Source organism: Bacillus rossius, unplaced genomic scaffold (assembly GCF_032445375.1).
Source record: "Bacillus rossius redtenbacheri isolate Brsri unplaced genomic scaffold, Brsri_v3 Brsri_v3_scf905, whole genome shotgun sequence".
Lineage (NCBI taxonomy): Eukaryota > Metazoa > Arthropoda > Insecta > Phasmatodea > Bacillidae > Bacillus > Bacillus rossius.
In genome coordinates, this window is record NW_026963146.1 from 1 (window position 1) to 18,835 (window position 18,835).

General features: G+C 44.4%; 2 protein-coding genes across 2 annotated transcripts; both read left to right on the forward strand.

Annotated features, from left to right (window-relative positions):
- Positions 1 to 789: 789 nt before the first annotated feature.
- On the forward strand, positions 790 to 6,258 carry LOC134545983 (uncharacterized). The gene is made up of 2 exons (XM_063388655.1): positions 790 to 3,516; positions 3,748 to 6,258. Exon 2 carries the CDS (start codon positions 5,167 to 5,169, stop codon positions 6,178 to 6,180), a length of 1,014 nt encoding a protein of 337 aa, XP_063244725.1. The 5' UTR covers positions 790 to 3,516; positions 3,748 to 5,166; the 3' UTR covers positions 6,181 to 6,258.
- On the forward strand, positions 1,890 to 6,258 carry LOC134545982 (uncharacterized). Its single transcript, XM_063388654.1, has one exon. The coding sequence runs from the start codon at positions 1,890 to 1,892 to the stop codon at positions 3,492 to 3,494; it is 1,605 nt and encodes a 534-aa protein (XP_063244724.1). The 3' UTR covers positions 3,495 to 6,258.
- Positions 6,259 to 18,835: the final 12,577 nt, after the last annotated feature.

Here is an 18,835-nt window from a genome sequence, read left to right on the forward strand (position 1 = left end):
ATTTGCTACGCACACCAAACTCTGCCTACTAGCTATCAACCACGCCTCTCTTGCAAATTTCATGGATTCAGGTACATTTGATCTTAGAAAAGATATCCAATCTGCTAGTTTAAAGTCATAATCAAAAAGGGGAGTTTGTACATATTTCAAAGCGCATTCCTTGCACCACCCCAAAAAGTCCTTGGCGTGCCAATAGACTCTATTTCTGCGCCTCTGTTCCGCCACGATGTCCGGACGTCCGTCCGGGGCCAGTTTCATTCGAAAATGCAAGCGTACACCCGAGGAAGCCATCGTAATAGAAGACGATTGGCTTAATATTCCCGAATACGAGGAGGGTATAGTCGCTTGGGTGTTCGTTGGGAGCGATTCACCGCCTTTCACTATCCCGAGCCATGTCAAGCTTTGGATAAAGACCAATAGATTCTTTTCTGCAGACGGATTTAGGCTCGGAGTGAGGACCATATACGAATCGCTAAATAAAGAAGCTATTCTCGTTGTTTACGACTTTGATCGATCGTTTGATTTACTTGAGAAAAAAAAACTGTTCCAGAACGGAAGCGCATGTTACAATGTTCAAGTCATTTACTATTTTAATCTTGGACACTTTACCGCACTCGAATGATTGATTAATACACCTAAACTCGTTTTTATATAGTCGATTCTGAGATGACTTATAAAATCGTTGTCGAAGCAAGAACACATCCATTCTTGCGAGCACGGCATCGCAATTAGCCTATATTGTGGGTGGAATTTCTCTATTTTATGAACTACACCATCGCAATGCTCTTCCCACACATCCATCATTCTTGTGCGACGGGGCGTGATTGTTTGTAAAGCGAAGTGCCTGAGACCGGGTTTTGGTGTAGGGATGTGCACGGGATCTGTAACTATCAAGAACGAGAGTGGTCTGTACATACTTGGCATGTCCACTGGCAAAATGAGTTTGATGGGGCAACGCGAAACGCATCTTTTTATGACGCAGGAAACTCGGCCATTTTGGATAACCGCTTTCACGTGAATGCTTCTGTAACACATTTCTAAGCACACTACACCCTCTGTAACCCCATCGTACATTACTCTTCCGAATCCAAACTTGACATTAAATTTGCGGTGAAACGATTTATTTTTGCGATACTGATGGAAATGGTCCATTTTATCTTATTACTTTCTTCTTTCTCATGCGAAAAGCATCGATAATAACTGAACGTCGCGAACGCCAGAATACACCAGCCTTCAACCCGCCCCTCGGTGGCTGCACGAAGGTATCGTAGTCGAAATCGAAGTTGTCCTTGGTATCATCAATGAGGGCGCTGTATGTGAGAGCTACTACACCCAGGGAGTCGTTTAATGCGCGTAGTACGTGTGCTGAATGTTTGGGGCCACGACCATCACTCGGCTCATTGCCGCGAGTCATTATAACATCAAATTTGTATGGAAATGAGTTTTGAATAAACCATTTTGTAGTGGCATGGGTCCACAACACCGAGTAGTCAAAATATTTCGATACTGCGTGTAGTATTCCGGGTATCTCCTTAAATAGAATTTGCCCCTTTTCGTTCACCAGGGTATCATCATAATCCCAAACCACTACTGAGGACGCACGAGGACTTCGAAATCTTCGTTGAATGATGGTTTTTAAACTTTCTACGAAAATGTTCGGATCATCTATCCTTATGGAATCGACAGTTTGATCAGATAGTTCCTGTGGTACAGATGTACCGATCCCTATTGAAATTGAGTAATGCGACCAAAAGGAACGAGCACCCAAATCTTCCAAGTTTTGATATCTCTTACACTCTAGGCCCAACGCTTTCACTGCTACAATTACGGTTGTAACCCAATTGGGTGGAGTTTGTGGAGCGGTGACGTACAAGCAGGTTCCTCTAGCCATGTCCCTTTCGTTTTGGTTGGGATTTTTGACATGTGTAATAGTTACTGTATTGACTTGTTATTACGCATTAATGTCATTGAATAAAGCGCAAGTCTATGCATCAAAATTATCACAGATGGCAAGCACAGCGCCGCGAACCGATACAGCTCTCAGACCATTCTCATTCGACATAAAGTTCGATCCCTTTCCCAGTAACATTGTAATTACCAATCCCTACCAATGCACGGAAACCGATTTGAAACCATGCAAACTTGACGACGCATTATCTTGCGCCGGTTGTCAAAATCTGATTGCTCGGTGCACGCATTTTGAAACAGATGCTAAAATTGTCGTAGACGGTGAAGTGGTGGGCACTGTTCCAAAAAACGATACACTCAACGACGGGTATTGTTTGGCGACTACAAGCGTCGTGGACTCGTGCAACCCGTTCCACGGCGACCTCGCCATAGCGAAGGCCAACAAAGAAACGGAATTGAGCCAATTAATTTGCATCTGTAAGAATCCAGGAGCTATAGGAAATACGACTCTTCTGGGAAACTGCTCCACGCCGTTCGTGTGCGACGGTAAAGTTGAAGATATAAATGTGCCGCTTTCTCAGATCAAATGCGTTTGCGGAAGCGGTAGGGTGGCGGCCACCGCCGAGGTATCCCAACTTCCAATCTGCCAGAGAGATTCCGTACAAACTCACGATTATACAAATCACCAATATCCCTCTGATGATTTCGTGGACATTGACAGGTTCAATGCCGACGTGCGGGCCAACGTGAGCGCTTCCAAATTGCGGAATCCATGCACCACATGTCTAATTTCTGGTAAGAGAGTTGACGGAGAATTGGTGGCACGTTCGGATGGGGGATATCAATGCCGATGTACTTCGCCGTCTTGCTTACCCATTCGACGATCGCCTGATGCCCGACTTTTACGCGGTGACATCGGCCCCGATGCCGTAATAAATCTCAAATGGAAAGTAATCAAGATGTTACCTCACATGAGTTCGTCCGATTGGCGAGAATTAACTGCAGTTATACTAAAGACCGACAATGCCGAATTGTTCGAAACGATGGGGTTGACAGAAGACGCTTACGAAATGAATTTGACCAAAAATCAAACAATGTGGCCTAGAATGTATTCAAATGATTTTCACGTCCGATATACCAGCGGTGTGTGGTGTGAAGGTGCCACGTTCACTTACAACTGTTATGTTTCTCCAAACCTCGATCACGACTTGCCTATGACGAACGGATATTCGGTTCCCAACTTTTGGATCAATCGATTGCTCGGCAATTACAAATTAAGATATCTCGAATATGGTTATTGGTGGGTTGCCATCGGGTCAGGTAATGTAAATTGGAATCACGCCAGAGACGTTCGTAACGCAGTAACTTTGAATAATCTTGACGTCGACCCATTTGAATTTCACCCAAGGCTTTGGGATTCCAACGTCATAAATAACAATTTAAGATTCTTATACTCGGCATTCATTTTAATCAATTCTGATGGAGAGAATCCCACTTCTAGCCATTTAAACAACACCACAGTGTATGCGCAAAATGACAATGATTATACTAGTTGGAAAAGCGCTTCACTTAAGCTTAATCCTTAATAAACACACGAACGCGCGAAATGTAACATGTAAAATGCACGAACGCATTTGCGATCAGGTAACATGTACGAACGCAAATTCACGAATTTGCGATTGCGCACGATGTACGAACGCAAATTCATGAATTTGCGATTGTGCACGATGTACGAACGCAAATTCATGAATTTGCGATCAGGTAACATGTACGAACGCAAATTCACGAATTTGCGATTGTGCACGATGTACGAACGCAAATTCATGAATTTGCGATCAGGTAACATGTACGAACGCAAATTCACGAATTTGCGATTTTACATGATGTACGAACGCAAATTCACGAATTTGCGATTTTACATGATGTACGAACGCAAATTCACGAATTTGCGATTGTGCACGGTGCACGAACGCAAACTGCGCTCACCGCATTGCGTTGTGCTATACACAACTACCTTCCTCAAGAGCCGAAGATTAATGCGGTGGGAAAAGGAGATGATGAAGAAGGATCTGAAATGAATCCCGAAATCGTTCTGGTGTGGGCTGTGATTGTGGCAAATTTGCTGGTAATATTCTCTGTTTTAGTTCAAACGTACCAAACTCGAAGTAATTGGAGTGGAAACGCCATAAATAACGCTTCTTATTACTCTAGATTCGCGCCTTGTTATTTCGAAGTTTATGACAAAAGTATCGATGCCAAATGCGACCGTTTGATAAACGTTCGGCCGTTCGGTTGGTGGATATGGGCCAAGAGCGGCATGGTGATAGTTTTAAACGAATCTACAGAGGCGTGTCCCGTAGGCTTTACACCAGCAGTCTTAGTGCCAAAGTCAAACCCCGGAAATAAGACGAATGCATTTCGAGCAACCTGCGTTAATATGACTCTAACAGATATTTTAGATTCATACCGCGATGTTAAAGCTGTCAAGGTACAATATAACATAGAAGATCTACAATCTCAAACTGGTAAATTCACGATACTGGACGCGTTGAATTTTCTATTCCAACACTATATTACCCAAGATAGCGAATCGGACGTCGAAGAACTTCGACTTGATACAGATCCAAACCACGCAATACGCCTCGTGAACCAATGTGGAGCCGCCAACTCGAATCCGCTACTTGCACGAAATTTCCATAAAGGAATTGATTACGCACTACCACCGTCCGTACTGCGATCCTTGATAGCTTCTACGACAAAAGCTCTCCGAAAATAATGGAATCAAGTAATTGGTGTCTTACGGTCTACGACCCATCAGGCCCTCACCCTTGTCCAATATTCAGAAGCACATATCAGTCGGCTGGCGTTGACATCGGGGCATGCGTGACCATCAATTGTGGAAAGGACAGAGTTCATCTCGTACCGACCAACCTGAAAATAATAGGACTCGATAAAAATCAAGCTGCCATGATTTTTCCCAAAAGTTCCGGTGTAGACGAATTCGATATTATAACCGGCGTTATAGATGCAGACTACGATGGTGCCATCTCAATACGGATACGAGCCTACAAAGACGTGACGATCAAAGCCGGAATCCCCATTGCCCAAATTGTCGTCCTCAACTACGATAACCCCTACGTGGGACTTTTGAAGAGAGGAAAGCGTGGATTGGGACAAGCAACAGCAAATGTTCTCGCTAGCGGAATACAATAATGTATAAAATATACCAACCATCTATTTTATGAAGAACACACAAAGATGTGGCCGTGTGACAAATTTTTGTTTTGGGCCTTTGCCTTCTATCTCTTGATTTCAACCTCCGTTACAATTACATCGATGGTGTTGCAAGATCAAGATTTTGTTAGAATAATGGTAATTGTCAGCGGTGTGACCATCAACTTGGGAACACTTATCCAGGTGGTAACAATGTGGCTCAAAAGAGACATCAACCTGTCACATCTTTATATTACGGGCTTGGTTATCGGATGTTGTCAACTTCTCTCTCTTCAAGTCTTTATTCTGGTAAATTCTCCTGATGGAGACACAATGACCAGCACCGTAATTTCCACAGCGTGTAGTCTTGCGTGCGCAGCATTGCTGTTATTGACGTTAACATGTCAAAGACGAAAGGGAAGAAAAGAAAAATGTCTCATTTTCGTGGAGGGAACGAGTGGTATAGGCAAGACGACGGTATCCGATGCCAGCATAGACTTCACCAGAATGTGTCAAATATTCCCCGCGTATAAAGACAAGGAATCCAGTACGGCGTTTGCCAGCGCATATACTCTAGATACGATGCTACTACTAATCGAATACGCCGTTAAATTAGGCAAAAGATCACATCATGTTGTCATGGACAGAAGTCCGCTGTCTCAAATCTTGTACGGGCTATTATTTTCTTGTGATGGTGGAAATGCGAGCCCCGGAAAATTCATGGCTGACTTCACCGAAAAATTCGATGTACTCGCACCTCGTCTGATAAAGGTCTACAAAAATATGATAAGCTCATTCAATGAACTAGGATACGACTCTGTCCGCATCGTGTGGGCAATTGCTGCTGATGTTGAAAACACGGTGCGCGTGTTAACCAAGCGCAACGGATTTGAAGTAGGTCTGAACTGCCGCAACTATGTAATTAATCAGAATTACGCTTTTAAGAAAATGGCACATCTCTTAGATAATGAGTTACTTCAATGCCACACGTTTATAACAAGACGTCAACTATTTAGACGCGAACTTTTAAGTGATATATTAAATGGTGATGTATTTTGAAGATCAAAGATGGATACAGTTTTTCTCTCAACTCGTGAGTTTGAAGATCAAAGATGGCTACAGTTTTCTCTAATTTTTGATATCAACTCGTGAGTAAATTCGCTTGTAGATTTTTTTTCTTGTACGTAGCGTGTGGATTTCCAACACGGTGCGCCGTCCGCAACCCAGGACAAAAAACCCCTAGGATCAACATCGATGCATATACACGGGTAATTGACTAGGTAAGGAACTTTTATACCAGAAGAATAATTGCATGACCACACCAGAGCCTCGATGTAATCTACAAAGTTCTCCGTTGAATTATATTGAGGGGCGGTTCGTTGCGGCCACCGTATTCCCTGTGCGTTAAACGCTATTGTCGAAACTATGTCGTACAAAATTTGCACCACGTCAGAAAAGTACACTCTACCATCCTTGAGCGCATCGTCAGGTACTTCGGTCGATAGTTCCAACAGTCTAGTAACCATGCTCAACGTTAAAATGGGCGGAGTAAAATCAGAGCCCGCACAGAAGCAAATAATTCTAAACAGTACGGGTGCCGCGCCGATTTGCTCCGCTAGCGATCCCAAGGATATGCATTCGTCTGTTTTCCATCTTTGCATGAAATAGCAATTCTTCAACCCGTAACCAGAAACAATGACATCTGTATCATCACTAAAGATGATGTTTATTTCATCAACGCCACTGCTGTGTCTAGCCATTTCAACACACGCCATTTCCGCCTCACCTTCCAACAATTGCACCACTTGGGCAGAAGGTAGAAATTCGCTAATCAAACTCTTCACCCACTCGAGGGCGGATTTTGTATCCAAATCGAATCTATTCCTCTGATACGAAGTATGGTATTTCGCTCCGGGCCTTTGTCCGTCGAAATATAGCTTTACGTTCAGGATCTGGTTCTCTTTGAGTAGACCGAAAAGTTCACCTACTATGCTTTCTATCACGCACACCGCAGTTCGCGCAACAGCAAGAGGCTGGTATTCTCTCCCCCGTCCAATAGCCGATTCTTTTCGATTTTGCCGCTGTAGAGTACAAGATTAACGTCGACCAGAAGATTGATGCGGTTTACGTGTTCTGTCATCATCGCGACTTCTACAGGTACCGTGTATGAGTTTGGGATTCTCATTTGGCGTAGCGCCATTTTAAGGCTTTTTATACCCATGGAGGACTATTGTTGCTCTTGTGATTGTACCACTCTGCCGCCTTCCACCGTTCGTGGATTCATAGATTTAGCCACAAACGATTCTGTCAGACGTTGTCTTTTGACAGCATACATTCTGTATAGTGAATCGAGACACTTCTTCTCGCCATCGTGCGCAGGACTTGAAAAAGAAAAGGTTACTTTTATAGATCTTGGAAGCAAAATTCAATTCGTACGTAGTTTAAACGATACTGATATTTCGATTGGGCGTTTTGGAATCTTCCGATACGACGACGATGGTTCAGTTTCAAAATTTATTTTAAGTATCGACAGGGAATGCGCTTTTGAATTTTGCAACTTTGTGAAAAAGCACATCTGCGTGGATATTTTCGACTACGAGATCGACGAAGCGCGGAAGTACATCAGAGATCACTAAGTCATCATCGGCAGAATAATGTTCTCTCGGTCGTGAAGGCCGGTAGAAGAAGATCGGCGGAGAATCTCGTGTAACCGGGAGGCAAATTTTCATCATCGGAAAATGTTTTTATGGCCGTCAAAGTAAGCGGAGTTCCAAACGTGCCGCCGTTTGCTAGATGAAACAGAGGATTCGATTCTGTTGAATTTATGATTTTGAATTGTCGATCGTCCAAGTCCAGAGCCACGTAAGGTATAATTGTATCGTAATTGTTGGCGTTGGAATAAATCGATGGTGGAGCGTAAAAGAATAATGCCAAATAGAATAGCGGCAACTTATCCATGGGATAATCTACGTAACCACCACCGGCAACTTCGGATGTCAGCATTCTCAAATTAACGTTCCTCCACTTGCGCCGCAGACGTGCCCCCGTATCTCTCTCGAATCTCCTGTAAGCGGCACCTGCTCCACACGACTCGTCGTCCAGGGCAAGAGAATTATTGCTGAGTACAGATATCAATATCTGTGCAATACTGACTCTATTGTTGTAATTTGCAGCGGGTATTTGACTGGCAAATTCGGTAACTTGTCGTTCCAACGCGTCGGTATCGAGGCATAATCCAGAATCCGCTGTTACTTGGTTGGTGGACTGGCGCGTTCCCGTAGCGTCTATAAACTGGTATGGGAAGAACATGAGTCTGGTTATACTGCGTGTCATTACTTGTCTTCTAAGACGCTTCTCGCCCGAACTGGGCGATGAAACGAAATCGTCGATTACGCACATTCCAAAAATGAGATTGGCATGTCTTCCACACAGAATCCCGAAGGGTAGATCTTGACTACAGCCTCCTAACGGCCGAAAAATACAATTTTCTGCCATCGTGTCAAGTGACTACCATTTCTCAACGTGGCAAAAATTTTGCTAGGCTATCGTTTGTTCTTCCAGACCCCGAGTAGCGTCTTGGGTGGCTCGATATTTCATCCATTCGATTTTACTCCGGGCATCCATTTCTCTGAACGAATTCACTATCGAGATTAGGAGTTTGTTTCGGAGTGATAATTGCCAAAGCCTAGTGTTCGATGTAATTCCTGCAATGCCCCCCGGTAGTAATTTTACATCGCCCGCATATACGATTGTTACTACTTCGTCCTCTAATCTGAGATAATAGCGGAAAGGATTTTCATCGCCCACCAAATTTTTGACGTGTATCAATATCACGCCGACCAATCCGCGTATCCATTCTGGCCAACAAATTGGTGGACCCGCGCAGTACCAACTTGTAAAAACCATCGGGCAGGTTGAGGTGTTCATTTTCTCTTTTTGTTCTTATATTCTTTCGAAGATAATTGGGTGACTACACAAATAGCGATCGCACGTAAATCTCAAAAACTTTCGCGCGATGTCTAACCTGCATGAATTTGCCGCCACGAAGCGTCCATTTTCGGATGACGATGATGATGATAGTGGTAGCAACGAGCCACCCGCCCGCCTTGCAAAATTGGAAGAAGAATCAAACAAAATCCACTCTCTGAGTGAGTTATGTGTAATCCCCGCAGAACGCGATAATAAAATTAAATTGGATTTAAATGTCGAGAACGAATTTGTAGAATTGATGGGGGAGGATTTGAAAAAGTTTTCTGAAACGGGAACAAAATTGATGAAGGACCAATTATCGGAAGAAGAGAAAAACCTTTATTTCACGGGTATGTATCAAGGTTTAACGGAATGTTTGATGAAAAAAATACCGGGCGGTACGGAGACCACACGATTCAAATTTTGTGAATCTCTCTTGTTCTTGCTATCAGTGTTGGGGCTAGGCGCATTGAAGAGATTGAATGAGCTTTCCATTGCATTTTCTGGCGGCGTAAGTCTGAAAATGTCTTCGTTGGAAAAATTACGCCGCACTCTTTTGAGTAGAGATGGTGCGAATTCCAAACAAAATCCACCAGCCGCGTCTGCTCAAAATAGCATTTGCGGGGAATTGTGGCCTAACGTGGCGCCATTCTTCAACCTCGGTTCACACATCCCGAACGTGGCCTTCGCAGAGGATACTCGCATAGAAGAATTACGCTTTCGAGCGGGCGATAAAAATACTACTGATAAACCACAGGGAGATAAAGTTCACGTTACCTTCACGCATCCGATAATACTGAGAGTTAGCGAATTCAAAATGAACTATGGATTTGCGGGGCTTCGTCTTTCCGAAGATGATGTCAAAAAAATAAAATTCGCTCTCGTACCGCAATTGAAATTCAAAGGAGGATCGCCAGCAGCCCTAGAAATATCAGTCTGCAGGAATAAAGATGCTGTTCCTTATTCTGGTTATTCGCTGAATTCTTCGAAACTTGTAAATCCGACCTTCATGGTCGCTAGCGAAGGGACATTAACTTTAGATCAAAATGTAACCAGGATTAGACTTTACTGCAATAAAATTACCGGATTTCCACAGACCAATATAGGTTCTGTGGCGATTCCGCGCCTCGTATCATTCGGAACCCCCAACGATGGACGAACCTACGATCGAGCGATTGATGCAGAAGTTTAAGAACTTTCTATACATCTCCTAACGCTCGTGCACGTGAAGATGTGCCAAATGGATAGGATTGACAGTACCCCGACCATTATCGTGGCCACGACGACGAGGCCGCCTATCATTTTTTCTTTTTTTGGCGGTAATAGTTGCGTCAGTGCTGTTCGCATTCCACATGTAATTGTAGATACACGTAGCAATCAATATGATGAACGTTATTACGGCAATCACCAGAATGATGGTCGCGGTAAGGGTCAATGTTGGCCCCAGGTTGACGCATGCCGGGGTCAAACGATTAAGAGCACGCGCGGTTGCCATATTTCACAAAGAATATCAGCGTATATTCTGCATACGCAAACATCCATGCTTTATCCTACGTTATTACCACGTTCGCCGCAACTTGGGGCTTCGTGATGATCACCGGAATTATTCAGCAATTCACATAATAGCATTTCGACTGACCGACAACATGTCGCAAAAGACATGTCCTGGTCCAATAGTATTTGCAAGAAAGTCATATTTTGCTCAAGCGCATTATTGAACGCCTTCAATACATCTTGCGGAGTGAGTGCACGGTGTGAATCGATGTAGGAAAAGCGAGATATTTGGTTCTCGTCGTGCTCGTTTACCACTTCGACGAAGTCGGGTCCTATACACAAAAAGTGTGGAAATAAATCGCAAGATCGAAGTTCACATTTGGACATTAGAAACCGCTTAATTTTTTCTTCATATATCGGTACTGAGCACCTCAATAGCACAATCACCATGAGTATGAGAGTTTCGACTGCGGTCAGATGTTGCCACAAACTACCCTCCTTTTCACCGCACATCAGATCGTGTGCCGTAGGTACTCTGTCAGATGTGGATGGACTATTTCACATCGTATACTTTCGGGATACACCGCAAGTCCCTTTAGAACCCTCCGTCATAACCGCAAAAGACGATCGTGGCCACGTGATAGGTGCTGCCGAATTAATCTTAAACAATCCCGCATCGTCGATAATGGACATGAATGTGGAAAGTCGGTGGGTCGATATCGTGGGACTCGTTGTGGACATTATCACGTATGGATCTATGCTTTCTGGCCAACATAAAATATTGTTGCAGCTTGCAGATTCCAAACGGTTTTTAGACACGTCGGCGTTTCTGGCCTGGCAGATAGCGTCACCCAACGTTCCCGTACCGAGGCTGGTCGTACTGTATTCCTTCTTGACTCGAAGTTGCTCAACCAAAATCAGACTGAAGCGACAGCTTGGGCTGACGTTGAATGCAGTCATCACCTTCCTATCCACAGATAGTGCGCGGGGCGCAAAATATTCGCCATGTGGACAGGGTTGCCGTTTTAAAAAGAAGGCTAAAAGATTCGAGTTTACAAACGAACGTCAAGTTCACAGTGCCATTTGTCAATTTTTTGACAGCTTCGGCCTATCGATTTTGAACTTTGATCCAAATCATCAAGGACTTAGATCTGCAACTCAAATATTCGCCCAACTCTTGTCCTGAAATGAAGCTCTTATCGTGCGCCGACATTGAAAACGATATGAAAATGGTAGCCGAACGGTGGCCTTGGATGTTGAGCGCAGAACGAGAATGCGTTTTTCACTTTGTATTCGGCGACTTGGACGAATTATCCACGGTCCGTTGGAATGCTAAGCGACCCAAAGTTCTGAGTGATCGTCGGGATGTGGAGTTATTGGGAAGAGTGGCTACATCTCTTTTCACGGTTCACAAACACATCATCGTACTTTACGCGACGCCGGCGACGATAACATCTATTCGTCAAGAAATAGATGAATCTGCTGTACTCGTCTGTACAGCAATAAATGTGCTACAAGATGAGGGGCGCTCGAACGAAAACGAGGCGAGTTTTGATGAAGGTCCCAACGACGACATTTTGCTTTTAGATGTGCAACATGATGAAAACCGACTCAGATTGCGAGGTCTAACTAATAGAAATAAGATCGTCAACCGAACACCCAACATTTCGCCTTCCATATTTATCTGGATAGAATCGCCCCCCTCATCTAGAAATAATCAGACATTTTGAACATATGGACAGAGCGCGGGAAATAAAACGTCACGCACGATTGGATGCCAAAGTTTTGCGCCTCGGAAGCGAGTGCCCCGAAAAGTGGTTATGCTTCGAAATACCTTGTGTAAATTGGCAGAGTAGCAAATCTTTTTGGCATCGATTGAATGGTCCGGCCGGATTCAACAGATTCATCGTAACAGCTGGAGTTATCAGCTTAGCCGTACATCTCGCGCTCGTTAATATGAGTAGAGGAAACGGCTGGGCCAGCGTGGGATATTGTTTGAACACGCAAGACGTTGCACCTTCCACCCGCATCGAGACACGGGATTGCGGTAAACTGTCAAAATTAGCTGTTTGGGCCCTCGATGTGGAAACGGTGGCATCCGCCCCGACAAGGTTGCCCACGGGAGAATATAAAAATGACATCCTGTTTACGATAGCCATCGTCGGCCCCGATGTTGTCCATTCGTTTATATATGCGCCGGGAAATGTTCGAGAAAAAGATCTGACGCACTCCGTCGATTACCGTAAACAATTCGGAAGAAGTCGAAGTATAAAAATATTCAACAGCGAGAAGAATCTTCTCGAGTCCGTACTCGATGTGTTTGATGAAATCACAAAAGAAAAGGCGTGTGTGATGTTGGGCTACAACTCGATGAGATACGATTGGCCATTCTTGATTAGACGATGTGTCTATCTTGGATTGTCGAGGGCGCATTTATTTTCCAGACAAAATGGGGTATATACGTACGGAGATCAGATGATTTCCATCGACGTCTACCTTTTAGTTGCAAAGTTTATGCAAGGGGAACTCACCAGCTATAAGCTCGATGACGTAGCCAAGGAATGCCTGAAGCACGACGAGCGGAAAATACAAATGGACCCGGTGAAATTCAGGTTTATATTCAAAGATATAGCTCGAGGAATAATTCCAGAAGATTGTCATTGGCAAGAACACGACATAAGTCTACGTCGGGCGCTCCATTACAACGACATTGATGCGTTGCTCGTAGTGAAGCTTTGGACAGCCTTACAATATTCTGATTTGATAGAGACCGTAAGCAGGGACCATTGCTTGTCCGCAGAAAGAATCCAAGCCACAAAAATATCTGAATACATGGGCGCTAAATTATTAAAAGATGCGCTTCTCGTAAGCAATCTCGTACTTTGCAAAAGTCCGAGCACACTGAATATTCGCACAGATGGAGGAGGTGTCCTGTTGGGCACGGCCGACTCTGTTTTGCGTGGTGGAATGAAAAATACCTTTGCCGGGGGATTCAATTATAGCGATGGAAAAGATTTACACAAGTCTGTGGTGGTTGCTGATTACGCATATTATTATCCCGCGCTGATCCAGTGTCTCAATTTGAGTCACGAAACTACTTTGATAGTACCAGGCAAAATTGCGGGGATAATAATGGCATGTTCCCCTTCAAAATACAGGTCCTTTGTGTACACAACGCATTCGGAAACGTCATCGAAAATGCCCCCATGCGATGCTGGCGACGCAAAGATAATAGAAGCGAGAGGATATATAAACGGTAGGTCACCAAATGCTACCGAGTTGTTTTCTGCAGAGGAAGCCGCCAATCATGAAAAAATTATTTTGCTAAATAAGCAAGAACATGGATTTTTGAGCCAACTGATGCTTCGGCAAAATAATTTACGAAACAAATGCAAAATATCTAGAAAGAATTTAGAAACCACACTCGAATTGATATCGGCCGAAAAAATAAGACGCCAAGATACACAATTCTTGGAGGAAGAAGACGAAGAGGAAGCCTACGGTTCTAGCGAAGATGATGAAATACTCGACGGAGAAGAAAATTATTCCCCATGGTTGGCTCCACAAGTCACCGATGTGCATTTGGCAATGGTTTCAAACAGAATCAAATCACTGCCTCCTCGAATTTTGAAAAAATTGACCGATTCGCAATTGAAAAACTACGAGGATCAAGCTTTGGGAGAAAATGCACGTCTATTTTCGCAGCACCGCAACAGAAAACTAGAAAATTCTAGTATATACGGCCTGTTGGGTAGTAAGTCATCTCCCTTGTTCGGATTGAACGTAGCGGCCGCCGCCACGATGTTTGGAAGACGATACATTATAGAAACGGCAAAAGAAGCCACTCTTCGCGGTTACACGCCCATTCTAATAGATACAGACTCCGTCTTTATGTCGCCGGGCCCATCGAGTGAGCCGCACCAGAATGTTGGGGACGCCATCGCCCTAAAAGTACCGGGCCTTGTATTAAATTATAAATTGTACGATAAAGTGTTGGTGATTAGAAAAAAAATATACATGGCAAAAGTGGGTGAGAAATTCATAAGTCGAGGAATAAATAAAAACGGTCCCGAATTGTGGAGCAATGTCCTACAGTCAGTCTTTGATGCCGTTACCTCCGATGCCGGTAACATGTCCCTTCCTGCCGTCAGAAATAACCTATTTGACATGTACACCAAGACATACGAGTTGGCATTCAAAGATCCAACCCTACTACTATGCCAACAAAAAACACGATTTCGGGAAGAATATTGTTCCATGACGCCCACCGCCATCTCTTCTTGCGTATTTGAATGAAAAGTATGGTATCGAAGACACAAACAGAGTGGTCAAGTATTATCATAAATTTGTAGGTAATCCTAACAAGACTGTGTTTGCCCCCGACTTTGAGCTCGATACTGATCGGTCAAAATGGAACTTGTTCAAATTCTACGGCAAGATCGAAAAGCCCCTTTATCAACTGTACTCGTACGCGACATATTTGGAAGCTAAAATGTCTAGTGGAATACCTCTCGTTCTTTCGGTGAAACAATTTAGGGCGGCAAATCTAGGTGCATTTCTCGATGCGAGGAAGGTGTTTGTGCCGGTCAGAGCAAGTCCTTGGGTCAATTAATTAATGGTTGCATTTTTGACATAATTGGATAATAATGTGTCTTGTGATGTAATTTCGTTTAATTTTTGCTCTACCCGGCGATTGTCGTGCTTTATATATCTTAGCGTCGTAGATATCGATTTGTGTCCCAATGCACGCTGTGCCAAGTTAAGGCTGCCGTTTCTTGACTCAGGCGTGATGCGACGTAGTATCTGATCCAATGTAAGCCGAATCCCAGAGGGGGTACGCGAGAAAATAGATAAACGTACAGTTGCCGGAATCTGTAATGTAGCGTTGCCGGTACAACGTCCCACACCACGCCATCTCTAAATTCCTCCGGAATTGTCGCTACTTTGTATTTACTCAATAAGAAATTCACAAACTCTTCCAAGCGTGCATGATAAACGGGAAACCAATCTTCTGAATATTTTCTGGTTAAACGTTACAGCTGTTTTTTTTCATAGAAAGAGCCACCAGTACGGAATAATTTATTCTTGCCACCTCGCTAACACGCAACTGGGTTAGCGCGCAGAAATAAAGTGGTTCCAATCGCGCGTCGTTCGTGGCATTCGCTTGTAAATAACTCACGATCCTATCCATATCTGAAAAATCGGGAGTCGTTTGGTGTGCTGGCTTGACCGCGTCGAACATCACCGAGTCGATGACGATCGACGTGCCTTCGAATAGCTTAGTTTGCGTTTTGAGGGCCTTAAAAATTAATTTTGCAGATGCGGCTCTGGTATTTCTTCGGTTGCACAGCCAACGCAGAAATATTTTGGCTCGCACATTCGGATCGGGGAAATCCCATAAATTCAACACACCGATAGCTTTGAGCACGTATCTGGGTATCTTGTACGGCATTATCATACTACAGTTAAATTTACACCAGATTCTCCGAAGCACCTTTCATTTAACGTCGTAGTCGTCGTGGCGGCATTGGATCGTGAAGCGAGCGGCCAGGGTAGAGATGTGATGGATATATTTCTCACTTTCACGTACGCCGACAGGGGGTTGTGGATATGAGCGTAAAGGTTTCTATCTATTACGAGCGAAGAGACCGCCAACCCTTGCAATATTAGCTTCAGACTGTCAACCGGTAGGAATTTACCAACAGTTAGCATTACCCTCCTCCCGGAGATGCAGTTGCGCGTATTATGTTTTGCAACGACAACTGTAGCAGTGGTGTATTGTTGGTTTCTGAAATGCTCAGTTGTTGCAGTCTGTATACTAGCATGGACGATTTGTCTCCGCTCGAGGGTACGGTCGATATAGCCGGAATTCCGGCCTGTCTGACGGCCGGGTTGATCATGAGAATGAGGCCATCATCTTCTGGAGCGGGGGCGTATGTAACGGGCATGAATTCTCGCATTATGATTTCGTCGGCCTCGCTACGCACCCACGCCACCCAGCCATCGACCTTGCGCTCGTCCGCGGGAGTCAGAATTACGTTAAACGCGTCGGTGAAAATCGGACCATCCCTACGAACTCGTTCCAATACCCTCTCTATTTCGGCAGCCATGTTGCTGCTTCAACGAGAGCAAACGGTCGGTGCAGATACTTTCTGGTGCAAACTTCGGAATATATCGCGTTTTCTATAGCAAATCTTCCGTTTTTCGCGCAAAACATTAAGATCAATGTCAAGACAGTGACGATTATCAACATATCGATCCACATTTAATACCTGCGCCTTCGGCGGCGCCGGGTTCGCCTGTTTCGACGCGCTCGTCCGTTTGATTGAGAGCGGGACCTGGATCGTGATCTCGAGCGGGAACGCGAGCGGGGAGCGGGAGCGGGAGCGAGACCGTCTTCGACGGTTGGTGGATCGCGAACGCGATCTTGATCTAGAATAAGATCTAGATCTACAAGTTCTACTTCCACCTCCCCCACTCCGACGAGGATCCAATTCTCTGTCCCCATCCATTTTGACAGTCTTAATAAAATAGAAAGAATAAAGTGTAACAAACAACATCTTTATTAACCGAATAAATTGTGTACAATCATGAATTTACATATTTTACCACGCCGCACAATAAACACTTGACCACGAGGGTGGGCATTTCATCTCCAGCTCTGGTCTGAACGAAATTGTCCTTTTTACGATCATCCCAGCGGTGCAAACATTTGGCCGTTTCCTCGACCAAAAGATGTGGGTCGGCTTCTTGTAATAGCGCAGCATCAAAATCGGGGGGATATTCCGAAGGGTTGAATCCCAGTTGGTGTTTGAAGTACAATTTGAACACCGTCCAATAAATTGAACTCGTCCATCCACGACCCGCGTGATTTTATCTTGCAGAGTTTCGAGACGTGGATCGGAATCTTCTTTCCGGGCAGAGAGGCGGAGGGTTTTGCGCCGATCAAATTCTTAGTAGAAACCTCCATAGTTTGAACGTATCGGTAAATTGCAGCGGATATGAACCTGACGGATCGGCAAATTGAACTTTTATACCGGCATCGGATCGATAAGCGCTAAAGATATTGCCGAGATAAAGCATGATATTAATCGCGATAAAAAATAACAAGACGGCAGCCAAGATAAAATTAGCCAACACCGCAGCCATTATGACCTCACGAAGAGAAAATTTGGTAGCGATGTATATGCTTGGAGCCTTTACCATTAGAGATCCGTACGTGGATAATCTCGATAGTTCGTTCATGGTCGAGCCGAATTATAGGAAGACTGGCTCAACTCGGAATGGACATCTTGGTGACGGAGGGGATTCCACGCTTGGTGCGCACCACCGGCATTCGCTTTCGGTTCGTTTGTTTTGTATAGAAAAAAATACGTACAATTGGGAGTTTTTGAGCATCTCGATCCGAAAGAGCTGCAATTTGGTGAAGGAATTTCACCTCATGCTACCCATTGATTCTCGGAGGGGTCGAAACCGAATAGATGTTCTTGACCATTAAAGATCGAAGATATGAGCTCAGTTTCTTTTTCGAACACGTATCTATTGCACCTGATCGGTATGCTGTTCTTCAACAATATCGCTTCTTTCGCCCCAGTGGATTCGACCACCGACCAGGACCTATATCTAAACTGTGCCAGGTCACCTACCAATGTTTCCGTTATCGGCGAGCTCTGGGTGGTGCTTCCCGTCGACAATTGAACAATGATCTGTCTCAGCACAAAGTTGCTGCCCGTCGTCTTGGGGATGGTAATGGTCTCCGCAGTGGTGGGCTCAAAATGAGGTGACCACACTACACTTACAGAATCCGTTCCGTAATTTCTGAGTGCCAAGTTGCCTATGATTACGTTCTGCGAAACATCGATAATTATTCTCTCGCGCACATCTACTTCTCCCAAAAGTTGGCGTATCTTATACTCATTATAAGCCACGCCAAAGGTTCTGTCGTCTGCGAAAACGTACGATTTTCCCCGCGCAGGGGAAAATTACTTGCGTTGTCGTCGTCGTGCTAGGTATTTTCATCAAGCTATCCGCATTTTCCTCCAACACTATGAATCCGGGTTGTAGAGTTGCGGTGGGTGAAAACGAAGAGTTGGGGCGGGTGATGGCTCGCCACTGCACCCAATATGCAGCGTAATCGTTCACCGTCTGATCGGGTTCGTAAAAAGCTATGTTGGTCTTTTGAGTCCTCATGGAAAATCGGTAGTCGCTGCCATTCACACGTATGAAACCTATTAGGGGCATTACCTCAACA

Excerpts from the sequence above, each read along its gene's own strand:
- LOC134545982 (XM_063388654.1), top strand. The coding sequence starts at position 1,890 with ATGTCCCTTTCGTTTTGGTTGGGATTTTTGACATGTGTAATAGTTACT.
- LOC134545983 (XM_063388655.1), top strand. The coding sequence starts at position 5,167 with ATGTGGCCGTGTGACAAATTTTTGTTTTGGGCCTTTGCCTTCTATCTC.